The sequence below is a fragment of the Pipistrellus kuhlii genome, unplaced genomic scaffold (assembly GCF_014108245.1).
Source record: "Pipistrellus kuhlii isolate mPipKuh1 unplaced genomic scaffold, mPipKuh1.p scaffold_m20_p_3, whole genome shotgun sequence".
Classification (NCBI taxonomy): domain Eukaryota; kingdom Metazoa; phylum Chordata; class Mammalia; order Chiroptera; family Vespertilionidae; genus Pipistrellus; species Pipistrellus kuhlii.
Window position 1 is genome coordinate 102,791,502 of NW_023425529.1, and position 15,629 is coordinate 102,807,130.

The following is a 15,629-nucleotide window of genomic DNA, read 5'->3' on the forward strand; positions in this document are numbered from 1 at the left end:
TAGTCAATTTGCATATCACTCTTTTATTAGATACGATAGAGGCCTGGTCGAAGGGTGGGGGCTGGCTGGTGTGTCCTGAAGGGTGTCCTGGATCAAGGTGGGGGTACCTTTGGGGTGCGGGGCGGCCTGGGAGAGGGGCCTGGGGTGGTTTGCAGACCAGCCATGCCCTCAGCAACCTAAGTGGAGGCCCTGGTGTCTGGATTTATCTTCTATAATTGAAACTTTGTAGCCTCTAGCAGAGCCAAACCTCCTGCTTGCTCTGTGGCCATAGCCACTTTTGTTGCGATTTATTTATCTATTGTAATTCAGAACTTGAGCAGAGGCCAAGGCAGGCCAGGGCTGCAGAAACTTGGCTCCTCCATTGCCAGAGGGCAACTCAAGCCTCCTGCTCTCTCCAGCTCTGTGGCTGCTGCCATTTTTGTTGGGATTTATTTATCTTCTATAATTGCAACTTTGTAGCCTTAAGCAGAGGCCAGGGCAGGCAGAAAGCTTGGCTTCCTCCATTTCAGGGGAAACCCAGGCCTCCTGCTCTCTCTGTGGCCACAGCCATCTTGGTTGGGTTAATTTGCATACTCGTTCCTAATTGGCTGGTGGATGTGGCTTGTAGGTATAGCAGAAGTACAGTTAATCTGCATATTACTCTTTTATTATAGATAGGAATAAAAAATTTTAATGTTGACACTGTAGATATCTCTCCCTTTCCCTCCCTTTGCCAGTCTACTATGGCTGCGCTGGCCTCCCCATGGTTCCCTGATCACAGAGGGCAGCTTCCTGCCTCAGACCTCTGCACCTGCTGGTTCTTCAATCATACCCCTCTCCCTCTCCCTTGGCCTTCACCGCACTATTGCCCATGTCTCTGGGGCATGGATATATGTTCTTTAGCTAATATCTTCACCTTACTTATCAGTCCCCCCTCCCCCCACATCCTTTTCCTCTGGCACCCACCTATCTGTTTCATGTATCCAAGGGGCTGGTACCATTTTGTTCATATGTTTATTTTTTTTCATTAAATTTTACATATTAGTTCAATTATATGGCATATGTCTTCCTATGAATGGCTTATTTCCCCTAGCATAATACTCTTCAGGTCCACTGATGCTGTCACAAAGGATAAGAGTTCTTTCTTTTTTTATAGCTGCATAGTGTTTTATTGTGTAAATGTACCACAACTTTTTTATCTATTCATCTGCTGATGGGCACTTAGGCAATTTCCAGATCTTGGCTATTGTATATAAGGCTGCTATGGACATAGAAATGCATATATTCTTTCTGATTGGTGTTTCAAGATCCTTAAGATATATTCCCAGAAGTGGGATGACTGTGTCAAAAGGAAGTTACATTTAATTTTTTGAGGAAATTCCTACTGTTTTCCACAGTGGCTGCACCAATCTGCATTCCTACTAACAGTGCACTAGGATTTCCTTTTCTTCAAATTCTTGCCAGCCCTTGCTGTTAGTTGATTTATTGATGGTAACCATTCTGTCAGGGTAAGGTGATAATTCATTTTAGTTTTTTTTGTTTTGTTTTTTAATCCTCACCCAAGGACTTTTTTTTTTTTTTTTTTTTTTCAATCTTGAAAAAAAGAGTGGAAGGGAAGGTGGGTAAGATAGAGGGAGGGAGGGGGGAGAAGGGGAAGAGAGAAAGAGAAAGGACATTGACTGGCTGCTTATCACACATATCCTGTCTGGGACAGGGATCGAGCCTGCAGCTGAAGTACATTCTCTTGACAGGGAATTAAACCCGTGACCCTTCCATCCATGTACCAATCAATGCTCTCATCACTGAGAAAACTAGCCAGGATGCATTGTAGCTTAAATTTGCATCTCTCTTATGATTAGTCACCTTGAGCATTTTTTCATGTCTATTGGCCATCTGTATATCCTCTTTGGAGAAATATTTATTCAGGTCCTATGCCCATTTTATTTTTTATTGGATTGTCTTCCTGTTGTTGAATTGTGTAAATTCTTTATATACTTTGCAAGTTAATTCCTTAACAGATGTATCCTGGGCAAATATGTTCTCCCATACAGTGGGCTCTCTTTTCATTTTGTTGATGGTTTCTTTTCTTTGCAGAAGCTTTTTAGCTTGATGGAGTCCCATTTGCATATCTTTTCCTGATTTTCCCTAGCCCTCAGAAACCTATAGGCAAAAACAGTGCTGTGAGAGATATCTTGAGATTCTACTGCTTATGTTTTCTTCAAGGATTTTTAAGGTTTTGTGTTTTGCATTTAAATATTTTATCCATATTGAATTTATTCTTATGTATAATGTAAGTAGATAGTCTAATTTCATTTTTTTGCATGTATCAGTCCAATTTTTCCAACACCATTTATTGAAGAGACTGTCTTTACTCCATCATATGCTATTGCCTCCTTTGTCAAATATTAATTGAGCATTATGGCTTGAGTTGGTTTCTGAGGTCTCTGTTTTGTCCCATTGATCTATATGCCAGTTCTTTTGTTAGTACCAGGATATTCTGATTACAATGGCCTTGTAGTAGTTTGATATCTGATATTTTGATACCTCCAACCTTGTTCTTTCCTTCAAGATTGCCGTGACTATTCAGGGTTTTTATTTGGTCTATATAAATTTCTGGAATTTTTCATTCTAGGTCTGTGAAATATACCATTGGTATTTTAATAGGAATTGCATTGTCTCTATAGATTGCTTTGGGTAGTATAGCTGTTTTAATGATGTTAATTCTTCCAATCCATGAACATGGTATATGCTTCCACTCATTTGTATCTTCCTTAATTTATTTTTTCAATGTCATATTTATAGCCTTTATATCTCCATATGGCACAGCACATGTTTATTTTTTCATATGTTTATTGTGATTTCTTCCCCTAAGCTTCATGAGGGCAAGGAACTTGTTTGCATTTCCCCCTATTATATCCTGGTGGCACCCTGAACACCACCTGATACTCAGTATTCACCCAATAGCTATTTGGTGACTGAGTCAACAGCACCTCCCAAACAGGATTGCTTAATGCACTTAAACCATTAAACAGAACACCTGGCATTGAGTAAGAACTGTGTAAATGTTAGCTTCTATCCTTATTACCATTATCCTTCAAATTTCACTTTAGATATTATCTCCTTGAACAATAAGATATTCTTTCTCATATTCCATAATTATATGTCTATCATGAATGTATACCAATGTAAGATACTTGCAGGTTTATTCTATTTTTCTAGTTCCTGAGTGTTCAGTTCCTGGCACATATTTCCTCCAACAGATGATTATTTACTATCTACAGTATAGAGTGCAGACTGTAATGATACAAAAAAAAAGTACATGACTCATGCCAAGAGGCCAATGATGTTGCAGGTAGTAGAAAGATAAGTGAGTCAACAATCTGAGAGCATTGAAACAAATGGTATAGCCTATCTGTGATGTTGTACCTTATGACACAGAACCTAAGAGAAAGATATTTAAAGCACAATAGAATCAGGAAATATTTGGAGGTAAGTTGAGTTTGGAAGAATAGAATCACTTAATCCAGCTGAGAAAGGGGGAAAGGCATCCATGTTTATGGTATTTATGAATTATTGGAAGCTAACTATCATAATTGCTCGCACATAAATGTCAGTTAAAATTAAAGGACAAAAGAATTAAAGAACAAGGAAAAGCAAAGCTAAAGTAAGTGAAGAGTGCAAAAGCACCATCCAGATATTCGTAGAGAACAAAGGGCACTAACTTGGCTGAGAAGTACAGCAGAAAATAAGGCTAGAGAAGCAGGTAGGGTCAAAATCACCAAAAGCTTGATAGGAAAAAGCTAAGAAACAGGAAGAATTACATGGAGTGACAGAAAAATGTTAAATAAGACAGTGACAAGATCAGATTTGCTTTTTAGAAAAATCCCTCCGGTGGCGATTAATTAATTAATTAAATTTTAGATAGGTGCTGAGTATCTACTCTATGTCTAACACTGGGCTAGGCACATTGCTAGGCACTCAGAATCCAGGATGGTTTTGACAGGGGCCAGACAAAAGGATAGAAAACCAGTTTGGCAACAGTATGGGTGAGAAGTAGTAATATGGACTGTAGCAATGAGCCTGAAGAGTAGGGAACATGGAGTTCTCAAGAAGGTATAATCTATAGGACTTGATAACTGATTATAAAGGGTTGGGGAAAGTCATGTGGAGGGCTTGTTGAAACACAAGACTGTGGGACTTAAGACTCAATGAGCTTCAGATGGGGCTGGAGAATTTATATTTCTAACAAGTTCCCAGGTGATGCTACTGCTTCTGGTCCAGAAAACACACTTTGAGAACCACAGGTCTAAAGTAAGTCCTTGTTCCAGCTTGGGGAAGAGAGTGAATAGCGGAACCATTCACCAAAACACATTCTTTGTGAGAAGATGGGCATTTAATAAATAAATGCCTGCCAAATAATCTTCATCAACAACTATATAAACATCAGATTGTTGACTCACTTATCAGAGCCTAGCCAGTGTGGTTCAGTGGTTGAGTGTCAACTTAAGAACCAGGAGGTCAGGGTTCAATTCCCGGTCAGGGCACATGCCTGGGTTATGGGCTTCATTTCCAGTAGAGGATGTGCAGGAGGCAGCTGATCAATAATTCTATCTCATCATTTATGTTTCTTTCTCTCTCTCCCTCTCTGAAATCAATAAAAACACATTAAAAAAACAAAAGTTTAGGAAGAATAGTTTAAAGTCATATTAGCTTTTAATAAATTAGCTTTTGGCAACAAATTTTATTTTTTTTGTTTCTATATTCTGACTCATTATCTGGTTTCTTTTCTTTTCTTAAAATATATTTTATTGATTTTTTTAGAGAGGAAGGGAGAGGGATAGAGAGCTAGAAACATCGATGAGAGAGAAACATCAACAAGCTGCCTCCTACATACCCCCTACTGGGGATGTGCCAGCAACCAGGGTACATGCCCTTGACCGGAATCAAACCTGGGACCTTTCAGTCCGCAGACCGACGCTCTATCCACTGAGCCAAACCGGTTTCGGCCATGATCTGGTTTCTTAACTGGACTTGGCCACCACAAGATGCCTGCAGGTGATGGCAGTTGTGGGTAATCAGATAACTGTTATTTTGCTAGATACAGCTCCAACCATAAATTAAGAAATTGATATGCTACTCTAAAAATAGGTGAATTTAATAGCATTCATCTCTTTCTGAGTGGCTACATCTGGGAAGCTGTTACAAAAACACTGACAGAACAATGGCACAGACAACCCAGTAATCCTGTAGCAACCTCAAAATATAAAGGAAGCAGGATCCTAATACCTGGAATTCTATCACTCTCAGGGCACCCAGATTACTTGGGCAGCATTCTCACCATAAGGACATGTTAGTTTGTAACATCATGCGATCTTTTGATCTTGGCATTGAAAAAAAAAAATCACAAATATTTTTAGAATGGGTATACTTTGTCATTCATATTAATTTGAGTTCCACAAATTAGCAAACAAGTAAACTGCAACATTATCTATCACTGATGGTTAAAACTGTCACTTGCCAGATCAAGCACATACTGAGGCTCCTTTAAGGCTGCTTCAAACAGAGAAGCCAACTTTCTATAGAATGGAGGAAGCCGTTGCATAAGTGTATATTAACATACACGTGTTAATATACAAATACACTGAGTGGACAGATCATTATGATCTCTGAACACATAATAATCTGGCCACTCAGTGTGTGTGTGTGTGTGTGTGTGTGTGCGTGTGTGTGTGTGTGTGTGTGTGTGTGTGTGTATGTATGAGGCCCAGTGCATAAATATCGTGCATGGGGTAAAGGGGCGTGGTGTGTGTCCTTTAGCCCAACCTGCACCCTCTCCAATCTGGGTCACACCTCTCACAATCCAGGATTGCTGGCTACCAACCACTCACCTTCCTGCCTGCTTGATTGCACATAACTTCTGTCTGCCAGCCTGATCACCCCGACCACGCCCCTACCAGCCTGATTGACGCCTAACTGCTCCCCTGCTGGCCTGATTGCCCTTAAATGCCCTCCCCTGCTGGCCTGGTTACCTCTAACTGCCCTTCCCTGCCAGCCTGGTAGCCCCTAACTGCCCTCCCCTGCAGGCCTGTACTTTCCCAAATGCCCAACTCTGCTGACCTTGTCAACCCTAACTGTCCTCCCCTAATGGCCTGATTGCCCAGAAATGCCATCACCTGCAGGCATCTTGTGGTGGCCATCTTGTGTCCAAATGGGGGCAGCCATCTTTGATCACATGGATGTAGCTATCTTGTGTGTTGGAGTGATGCTCAATTTGCATATTACTCTTTTATTAGATATTATTAGAGGCCCGGTGCATGAATTCGTGCATGGGTGGGGTCCAGCCAGCCTGGCCAAGGAAGGGGACATGATGGTTGGCTGGCCTGCCTGCTGGTCGAACTCCTGATCGAGGGTACAATTTGCATATTAGCCTTTTATTTTATAGGATATACACTGAGTGGCCAGATTATTATGTGTTCAGAGATTATAATAATCTGGCCACTCAGTGTATATGCGTGTATATGTGTGCACATATATATTATGTCAACTAACCAACAAAGATATACTAGATTTTCCTGGAAATGTCATACTCAGACATATGAATCAAATATTTCAATGCCTTTATTCACCAAAACCAAGGATCAGAAACAAAACAACATATACCTTTAGCATATCACAATACAGTTATAGACTCAAAGATAATGACCTCAGTGGATAGACAGTTTATGTTGTAATAAAAATGTTTCAGTAAAGTTACTTACAGAATTTTGAGGATTTAGTTTCATTTTCATTCCTTGTATAATCTCAAAATCTTTCAGAGTTCTGTAAAACAGGTTTGACATTAATTATTAGAATAAAATTTCAGTATGTAACAAAAAAACTAGTGTGCTTATGTTACATTCCAATATTCAAAATAAAACGGAAGTAATTTGTGGTACAAATATAAACAAACAAGTATTACATGTGTTAGAAGAGAAAGCAATATATATCCACCAGAGGCCTGCTGCATGAAATCCTGTACTGGGGTGGGAGTGAGGGTGGAGGGGGTCCCTCAGCCCGCCTCGCATTCTCTGACCGTCTGGGACCCCTAGGGGGATGTCTGCCTGCCGGTTTAGGCCCACTCCCGGGGATTGGGTCTAAGCCAGCAGACAGACATCCCTCTTACAGTCCTGGACCCCTTGCTCCTTACTGTCCACCTGCTTGGTGCTCCTTAGTGCTACCGTGGATGCAGGAGAGGCTCCCACCACCACCGCTGCATTCACCAGCCATGATCCTGGCTTCTGGCTGAACGGCACTCCCCCTGTGTGAGTGTACTGATCACCAGGGAGCAGCTCCTGCATTGAACATCTGCCCCCTGGTGGTCAGTACGCAACATAGCAGCTAGTCATTCTTGTCTTTCTGCCATAATGGTCGCTTGGGCTTTTATTATATAGATTAATAAATGATGGCAATTGGCAATTTCTATGTTAAAAAAGCATCCTGAAATATACATGTCTATTTAAAACAATATATAGAGAGAGAGCTGGAGAAAGAAATATCAACGATGGGAGAGAATCACTGATCGACTGCTAATCGGCTGCCTCCTGCACCCCCCTATTGGGGATGGAGTCCACAACCCAGACATGTGCCCTTACCGGGAATCAAGCCCTGACCTCCAGGTTTGTAAGTTGATGTTCAACCGCTGAACCCTGCCAGTTGGGCCCAACCGATACATGTCTTAAAAGTATTAAAACTTGGAAAAATTAGCAATATAATAGAAACATAAAAAATATTATTCCGTAAATTTTAAATCTCTACTTTTTTTGTTATATCTTAAAAAGGCGAGAAACTAATATTACTTTCTATAATAGATTAATTTAAGATTATATTTAAGATTACTACTTATAATTTTTCCTCTACAGAAAAACACTAGCTGGACAATAATCAAATACATGCTTAATATCTGTAGAATATGAAGTTTCTGTTAGAATTAATCCCTATATATAACTAAAACTCTGAGGATGTTTGCTCAAAATATAATCTAAACTACATATTAGTGGGGAAAGAATACTAATACTTATCCAACAAAGCAAAGTAGAATAAATTCTCAATTAACTCTTTGTCTTCATTGTATCAAAGCCATAGTATTGTAGTTCACTGGGTTAAAAGAAAAGTTTAGAATTTATAAATACAGTGGTGCCTCACACAACGAACTTAATTCGTTCCAGGAGCAAGCTTGTTATGCGAAAAGTTCGTTATGTGAAAGGTGTTTTCCCATAACAATACATGTTAAAAAAAATAATTCGTTCTGTAGCATAAAATATGCTAAGATGACATAAAAAAGATAAATTTTTTGTTATTATTTTTATTTAGATACATCTAAAAACATAATTTTTTTTTTAAAAAACCACACATTTTTTTAATTTTAAGACAGACTAAGTAGAGTCTACGGAATCTTGCACATCTTCATCCATTTTCTGCTTTTTGGCCGATGGTTTCATGAAAAACCTGTCCAAAGTCGTTTGTTTTTCTCTTTTCTCCAACATCTGCCGGAAATAACGGACAAAAGTATCGGAGTAAAGATCGTTGATCCTGTTTGCTTCAGCTGAATCCGGATAGTGGGCATTGGTAAACTCCTGAACTGCTTTCCATTTGACCAGGATGTTCTTGATGTCAGCAGTTGGGATTGGTTGATTGTTTGATTGTTGCTCCTCGTTATCAGATGACGCTTCCCTTTGAGCATTGTCCTGTTGCTGGACCAGAAGTGCTTGGAGCTCTTCAGTTGTCAGCTCTTCTTTGTGTTCCTCAATAAGCTCCTCTACATCCTCTTCCTCTACCTCTAATTCCAACCTTTGGGCCACTGTGATGATGTCCTTCACCACTTCATGTTTTTCATGAAATAGTTTTGATACTCCTTTGGCTACTTTGGCTGATTTGATTGCATCCTTATTTGTCAAAATGGTGAAAATGGTGGTCTTGCTGAGGCCAAACTCTTTGACGAGGTCACACTGTTTTACCCCACATTCACTCCTTCTAATTATTTCCTGTTTCATTTCAACAGAAATCACCTTCCTGCTTTTTTTAGAAGCCATGATATAAAAAAAATATTGAGTTTAACTTAAAAGGACGACTGCCGTGATACGTGCCTGATTTAATTCGTAATGAAGAACGATTGCCGCAATACGTGCTTAAGTTAAGCGCAGTGACTAACGACTGCCTGCAGTGCCTGCGCGGAAGGATGCAATACATCGGCAGCGATCGTGGAAGCTCGGGCGAAGCAGTCGTGGAAGCTCGGGCAAAGCGGTCGTGGAAGCTCGGGCGACTTCGTTGTGTGAAACGAAGTTCATTGTATGAATCATGAAATGAAGTTCGTTGTGTGCAGCGTTCGCTGTGCGAGGCGTTCTTTATGCGAGGCACCACTGTATTATCCAAATTAGAGAGGATTGGGTTTTAAGATATGAATTTATAATAGAAAACGGATATTTAAGCTAAAATTTAATGTATTGATACAGTCAAAAAGGCAAATAAAATTTTATTTTATTTTTAAAATATATTTTTATTGATTTCAGAGAAGAGAGAGAGAGAGAGAGAGATAGAAACATCAATAATTAGAGAGAATCATTGATTGGCGCCTCCTGCATGCCCTTTACTGGGGATTAAGTCTGCAACTGGGCATGTGCCCTTGACTAGAGTCAAATATGGGACCCTTTAATCTGCAGGCTGAAGCTCTAGCCACTGAGCTAAACCACTTAGGGTGGCAAATAAAATTTTAGACAGCATTATAAGAAAGAAATGAGAGAACATTACCCTCTTTCCTCTTTACTAAATTTACAAGAGGCCTGATGCATAAATTTATATGCATGAGTGGGGTCCCTCAGTCTGGCCTGCAGGATCAGGCTGAAACCAGCTCTGCAACATCCCTTGAGGGGTCCCAGATTGAAAGAGGGCACAGGCCAGGCGGAGGGACCCACTGGTGCATGATCAGGGCCAGAGAGGGACACAGGAGGTTGGCCAGCTGGGGAGGAACTGTGGGAGGATTCCAGGGCATGTCCAGCCCTTCCTTCTCAGTCCTAATCAGCTGGACCCCAACAGCAAGCCAACCTACTGGTCAGAGCATCTGGCCCCTGGTGGTCAGTGTTTCAAGTGTACAATTCGATATGTCATCTTTATATTGTATTGTGTGTTTGCTGCTACCCAAAATCAAATATCCATCCTTCACCATATATTTGACCTCCTTTACCCTTTACTACATTCCCCTTTCCCTCCATAACCACCATATTGTTGTCTGTGTCTATGAATTTTTATCTGTCATTTGTTTATTTGTTGTTTTCAGTTTTATATCCTACATATGAGTGGAATCATAAGGTTCTTGACTTTTTCTGGAACATGACTCTCTTTTACAAACCTGATCTGTCTCTTCCTAAATATATGACACCTATTGGAATTTTGCCCTCAACAAAGCACTAGAAGGACAAGTGGCATGATCAAAGAAACTGGGCATTGGGAAAAAGGAAAGGCAAGAATATAACAAAGGGACTCATAGTTGAGAGAAAAACACTTCAGCTTGAAATTTCAAATGTGAAGCAGAGCATTCTTAAATACACAAAAATCAAAATACAGATCAATTTACCACATCTGCTGCCAATATTTAAGCCAAAGGAAGAAAAATACTATTTTTAAATTTCTCATAAAATTGATGATAAAACTAAAATATAAAGTTTCAAAAACATTTGGAATTTTTTTTTTGTTTTTTAATCTTCACCTGAGGATATTTTCCCATTGATTTTTTTAAAATAGTGGAGAGGGGGAAAGACAGAGAGAAATAGCGATGGGCCGGGGAGGACCTTGCAATGGAGGTACCTTCCCTTGACCAGAATCAAACCTGGGACCCTTCAGCTCTATCCACTCAGCAAAACCAGCAGGGCTGGACATTTTATAAGTTACATATCAAAGATTTCCTAAAGACAAATAATTAATCAAAGGGGATGGTCTAAGTTTTCAAGGTTATCATCTTAGGAAGACAACTATGTGCTTTCAAAGTATTCTCATAGTTCATTTAACCTCCTACTCAATAGTCCACAGATCTGACCCAATATTCCAATACTTAAATTCTTAATAGGTCACTTATTAATTTTTCACAAATCAAGTTTTTAAACACACACACACACACAAAAAATAACATATATTCTAAAGAGTAGAATAAAAACAAACCTTTCTGAAAGTTTGTCAGATAGTTTCTCAAGGAACTCCATGACAGTTTCTAAAAAATAAAAATAAAATATAAATGAGCATATCTGTTAAAATTACAATGTGTTATTATTATACACTACTATACCTTAAAGTGGTTATTTTCAAAGGAGAAGCAGAATTGCAACATATTATAGGCATATAATAAGTATTTCTAGATAATTATAATCTCTTTATTAGTAAAACAAGTTCAACTGGCCCAGTAATAATCCAAAGCCTTAGATTATACCCCAAATGGAGAGTTAATAGGAAGCTAAAAAAAAAAAAAAAAAAAAAAAAAAATTAAAATTTTAGTGTTTCTATCTATTCATATATAAGAAAAAATAGTTACTTAGATATGTCTATTTTTTATTTGTTAACAAACAAAGACACAGCTAAACTGATGCTGATAAAAATTTAGAAGTATGATGCACTGAAATTAATTTTAAAAATCAATGTTTTTCAGGGTATTTATTTTTTATATAAAGCTGCAAAATATTCTATTCAAATTCAATACAAAAAGAATATATAGCAAAATTAGAACATTAAAATTTAAAGTTCTGTTAGAATTTTAAAAAATACTTAAAATACTTCAGCAGTAAATCTTTGTTTTACAAGCTAATAAAGACATCTTATATAATAAAAGGCTAATATGCAAATTGTCCCTTCCATCAGAAGTTCAACTGAGAGTTCAACCAGGGGGCAGGGCCAGCTGGCCAAAAGCCTGCAGTCCCTGCCCCCCCCCCCCCCCCCCCCAGCCCCATGCTTGATCACCCACCACAATCCTGATCAGGGGTGGGGCTGGCTGGCCAACCTCCAGAGTCCCCTTCTCCCCACTGGTCTGGCATCATCAGCTCTGATCAGGGTGAGCCAGCTGGACCCCACCCATACACTGAGCCTCTAATATTGTATAGTGTAATTACCATTATTCCCCATGACAGGAAGGTAATCATGTGTATTTTTTAATTTAGCACTTTTTGTCATTCATTTATGTGTATAGGGATTTTATATGTACTTTATAGTTTGCAAAGAAAAAGCAATCCTAAATGACTCACTAGATCAGATGGACTTAATTAACATCTTCAGAATACTTCACCCCAAAGCCACAGAATATATATTCTTCTCCAGTGTGCATGGGACATTTTCAAATATAGATTACATATTAGGACACAGACAAAGTCTCTTCAAATTCAAGAGGATAGAAACCACAACAAACATTGTTTTACATCATAGCGGCATAAAATAGAAATTAACTACAATAAAATCAATGAAAAAAAAATGAAACACTTGGAGGCTAAATAGCATGCTATTAAACAATGACTGGGTTACAAAGAGATCAAAGAAGAAATAAAAAGCATCCTGGAAATAAATGACAATGAAAACACAACAATCCAAAATCTATGGGACACAATGAAAGCAATTTTCAGAGAGAGGTTCATAGTTCTATAAGACTATCTCAAAAAAATACAAGAAAAAAAATGGTAATAAATTATCTAACCTTGCAACTTAATGAATTAGAAAGAGAGCAACAAGAAAAGCCCACAGTATCCAGAAGGAAGGAGATAATAAAGATAAGAGCAGAAATAATTGACATAGAGACCAAAAAAACAACAACCAAAAAAACAATACAAAAGATCAATGAAACCCAGAGCTGTTTCTTTGAAAGGATAAACAAGATTGATGAAACTCCAGCCAGGCTCACCAAGAAGCAACCTCTGGATACATTCCTAGAAAAATACAAGTTCCCCAAACTCAATCTGGAAGAATAAAAAACCTGAATAGGCCAATAACTACTGATGAAATTGAAATAGTAATCAAAAAGCGTCAAGCAAACAAAAGCCCTGGAACAGATGGCTTCACAGGGGAGTTTTACTGAACATTCAAAGAAGAACTAAAACCAATCCTTCTCAGAGTATTCCAAAAAATTCAAGAGGAAAATTCAAAAAATTTAAGTGTGCACTCCTAAGCTCTTTTTATGAAGCCAGCAGTATACTCATAACAAAACCAGATAAAGACACTACAAAGAAAATTACAGGCCAATATCCTTGATGAACATAGATACTAAAATCGTCAACAAAATTATAGGAAACCCAATCCAGCATTAGATTATAAAGATCATACACCATGGCCAAGTGGGATTTATTCCAGGAAGCAAGCATGGTACAATATCCTCAAATCAATACACGTGATACATCAGATAAGTAAATTGAGAGATAAAAAACACATAATCATATTAATTGATATAGAAAGGCATTTGACAAAGCCCAACACCCTTTTCTGATAAAAACGCTAACCAAAGTGGAAATAGAAGGATCATATCTCAACATAATAAAAGCCGTAAATGACAAACCTATAGCCAATATTTTACTCAATGGGCAAAAACTAAAACCATTTCCCTTAAGAACAGGAACAAGACAGGGATGCCTGCTTTCACCACTCCTATTCAACATAGTACTGGAAGTGCTAGCCAAAGTGACCAGACAAGAAGAAGAAATAAAAGGCATCTAAATTGGGGGGGAGGGGAGGGGAGGGGAGTAAAAGTGTAATTATTTGCAGATGACATGATACTGTACATAGAAACCCCTAAAGACTCCATAAAAAATTTATTAGACTTAATAAATGAAGTTGGCAATGTAGCAGGATACAAAACTAATGCTAAGAAATCTATGGCATTTCTATATACCAACAGTGAACTTCCAGAAAGAGAGACTAAGAAAACAATCCCATTTACCATCACACAAAAATAATTAAGTTACCTAGGAATAAACTTAACTAAGGAGGTAAAAGATCTCTACTCAGAAAACTACAGGACACTGAAAAAAGAGATAGGAAGACATACATAGAAGAGCATATGGTGTTCTTGGATTGGTAGAATTAACATCAAAATGTCCATACTACCCAAGGCAATCTATAGATTCAATGCACTCCCCATTAAAATACCAAAGGCATATTTCACAGACCTAGAATGAACTCTCTAAAAATTTATATGGAATAAAAAAAGACCCCTAATAGCTACAGCAATTCTGAGAAAGATGAACAAAGTAGGAGGGATCTCAATACCAGATGTCAAGCTGTATTACAAAGCCACTGTTCTCAAAACTGCCTGGTACTGGCATAGAACACACATATAGACTAATGGAATAGAATAGAGAACTCAGAAATCAACCTAAACCACTATGCTCAATTAATATTTGACAAAGGAGGCAAGAGCATACAATGGAGTCAAGACAGTCTCTTCAATAAATGGTGTTTGGAAAATTGGACAGATACATGCAAAAAAAAATGAAACTAGACCACCAACTTGCACCATACACAAAAATAACTCAAAATAGATAAAAGTCTTAAATGTAAGTTGGTAAACCATAAAAATTGTAGCAGAAACATAGGCAGCAAAGTATCAGACATCTCTCATGGAAATACGTTTACAAATACATCTCGTAGGGCAAAGGAAACAAAGCAGAAAATAAACAAATGGGATTACATCAAAATAAAAATCTTCTGCACAGCAAAAGAAACCAGCAACAAAATGAAAGAGCCCAGTTTATAGGAAAACATATTTGGCAATGATACATCTGATAAAAGGTTAATGCCTAAAATATATAAGGAATTCATACAATTTAACAAAAGAAAGATAAACAATCCAATTAAAAAATGGGCAAAGGACAAAGACACTTCTCCAAATTGGATATACAGATGGCCAAGAGACATATGAAAAAATGTTCAAAATCACTGATCATCAGGGAGATGCAAATTAAAACCACATCTGTCAGAATGGCTGCCATCAACAAATTAACAAGTGACAAGTGCTGGCTGGCAAGGATGTAAAAAAAGGGAACCCCAGTACATGGTTGGTGAGAATGCAGACTGGTACAGTCATTATGGACAAAAGTATGGAGTTCCCTCAAAAAATTAAATATGGGACTGCCATTTGACCCAGTTATCCCACTTTTAGGAATATATCCTATGAAGCCTGAAACACCAATCAGAAATAATGTATGCACCACTACGTTCATAGCAGCACAATTTACAATAGCTAAGATGTGGAAACAGCCCAAGTGTTCATCAGTAGACGAGTGGATTAAAAAAAGCTATGGTAAATTTATAACATGGAATACTATTCAGCAGTAAAAAAGAGCAATCACTTTCCCTTTGAGATACATGAAGGGACCTGGAAAGTATTATCCTAAGTGAAATGAACCAGTAGAGAAAGGCAAGTATCACATGATCTCATTCATATGTGACATGTAATGAACAAAATAAACTGATGAACAGAGTGAATCCAGAGACATGGAAGCATGGAACAGAGTACAGCATCTTGGAGGGAATGAGTGTGTGTAGGCGGGGTGGAGGGAAAGGTGGGGGGGTGAGTGGGATGTGATCAACCAAGAACCTGTGTGGACATATGCACAGCCATGAATACAGATAATAGTGTGGTGAAAGCCTTGGGT

At 38.3% G+C, this 15,629-nt stretch overlaps 1 protein-coding gene across 3 annotated transcripts in view; it reads right to left on the bottom strand.

The window, feature by feature from the left end:
• LOC118729008 (mitochondrial intermediate peptidase) overlaps nt 1–15,629 on the bottom strand; it is a 181,588-nt gene that overhangs the window by 132,810 nt on the left and 33,149 nt on the right. For all 3 annotated transcript variants that reach the window (XM_036456232.2, XM_036456229.2, XM_036456231.2), the window contains exons 8-9: nt 11,167–11,215; nt 6,738–6,798 (exon numbers count right to left, since the gene is read on the bottom strand). In XM_036456232.2, the coding sequence (XP_036312125.1) occupies nt 6,738–6,798; nt 11,167–11,215 (110 nt within the window). The remainder of the gene's footprint in view (nt 1–6,737; nt 6,799–11,166; nt 11,216–15,629) is intronic.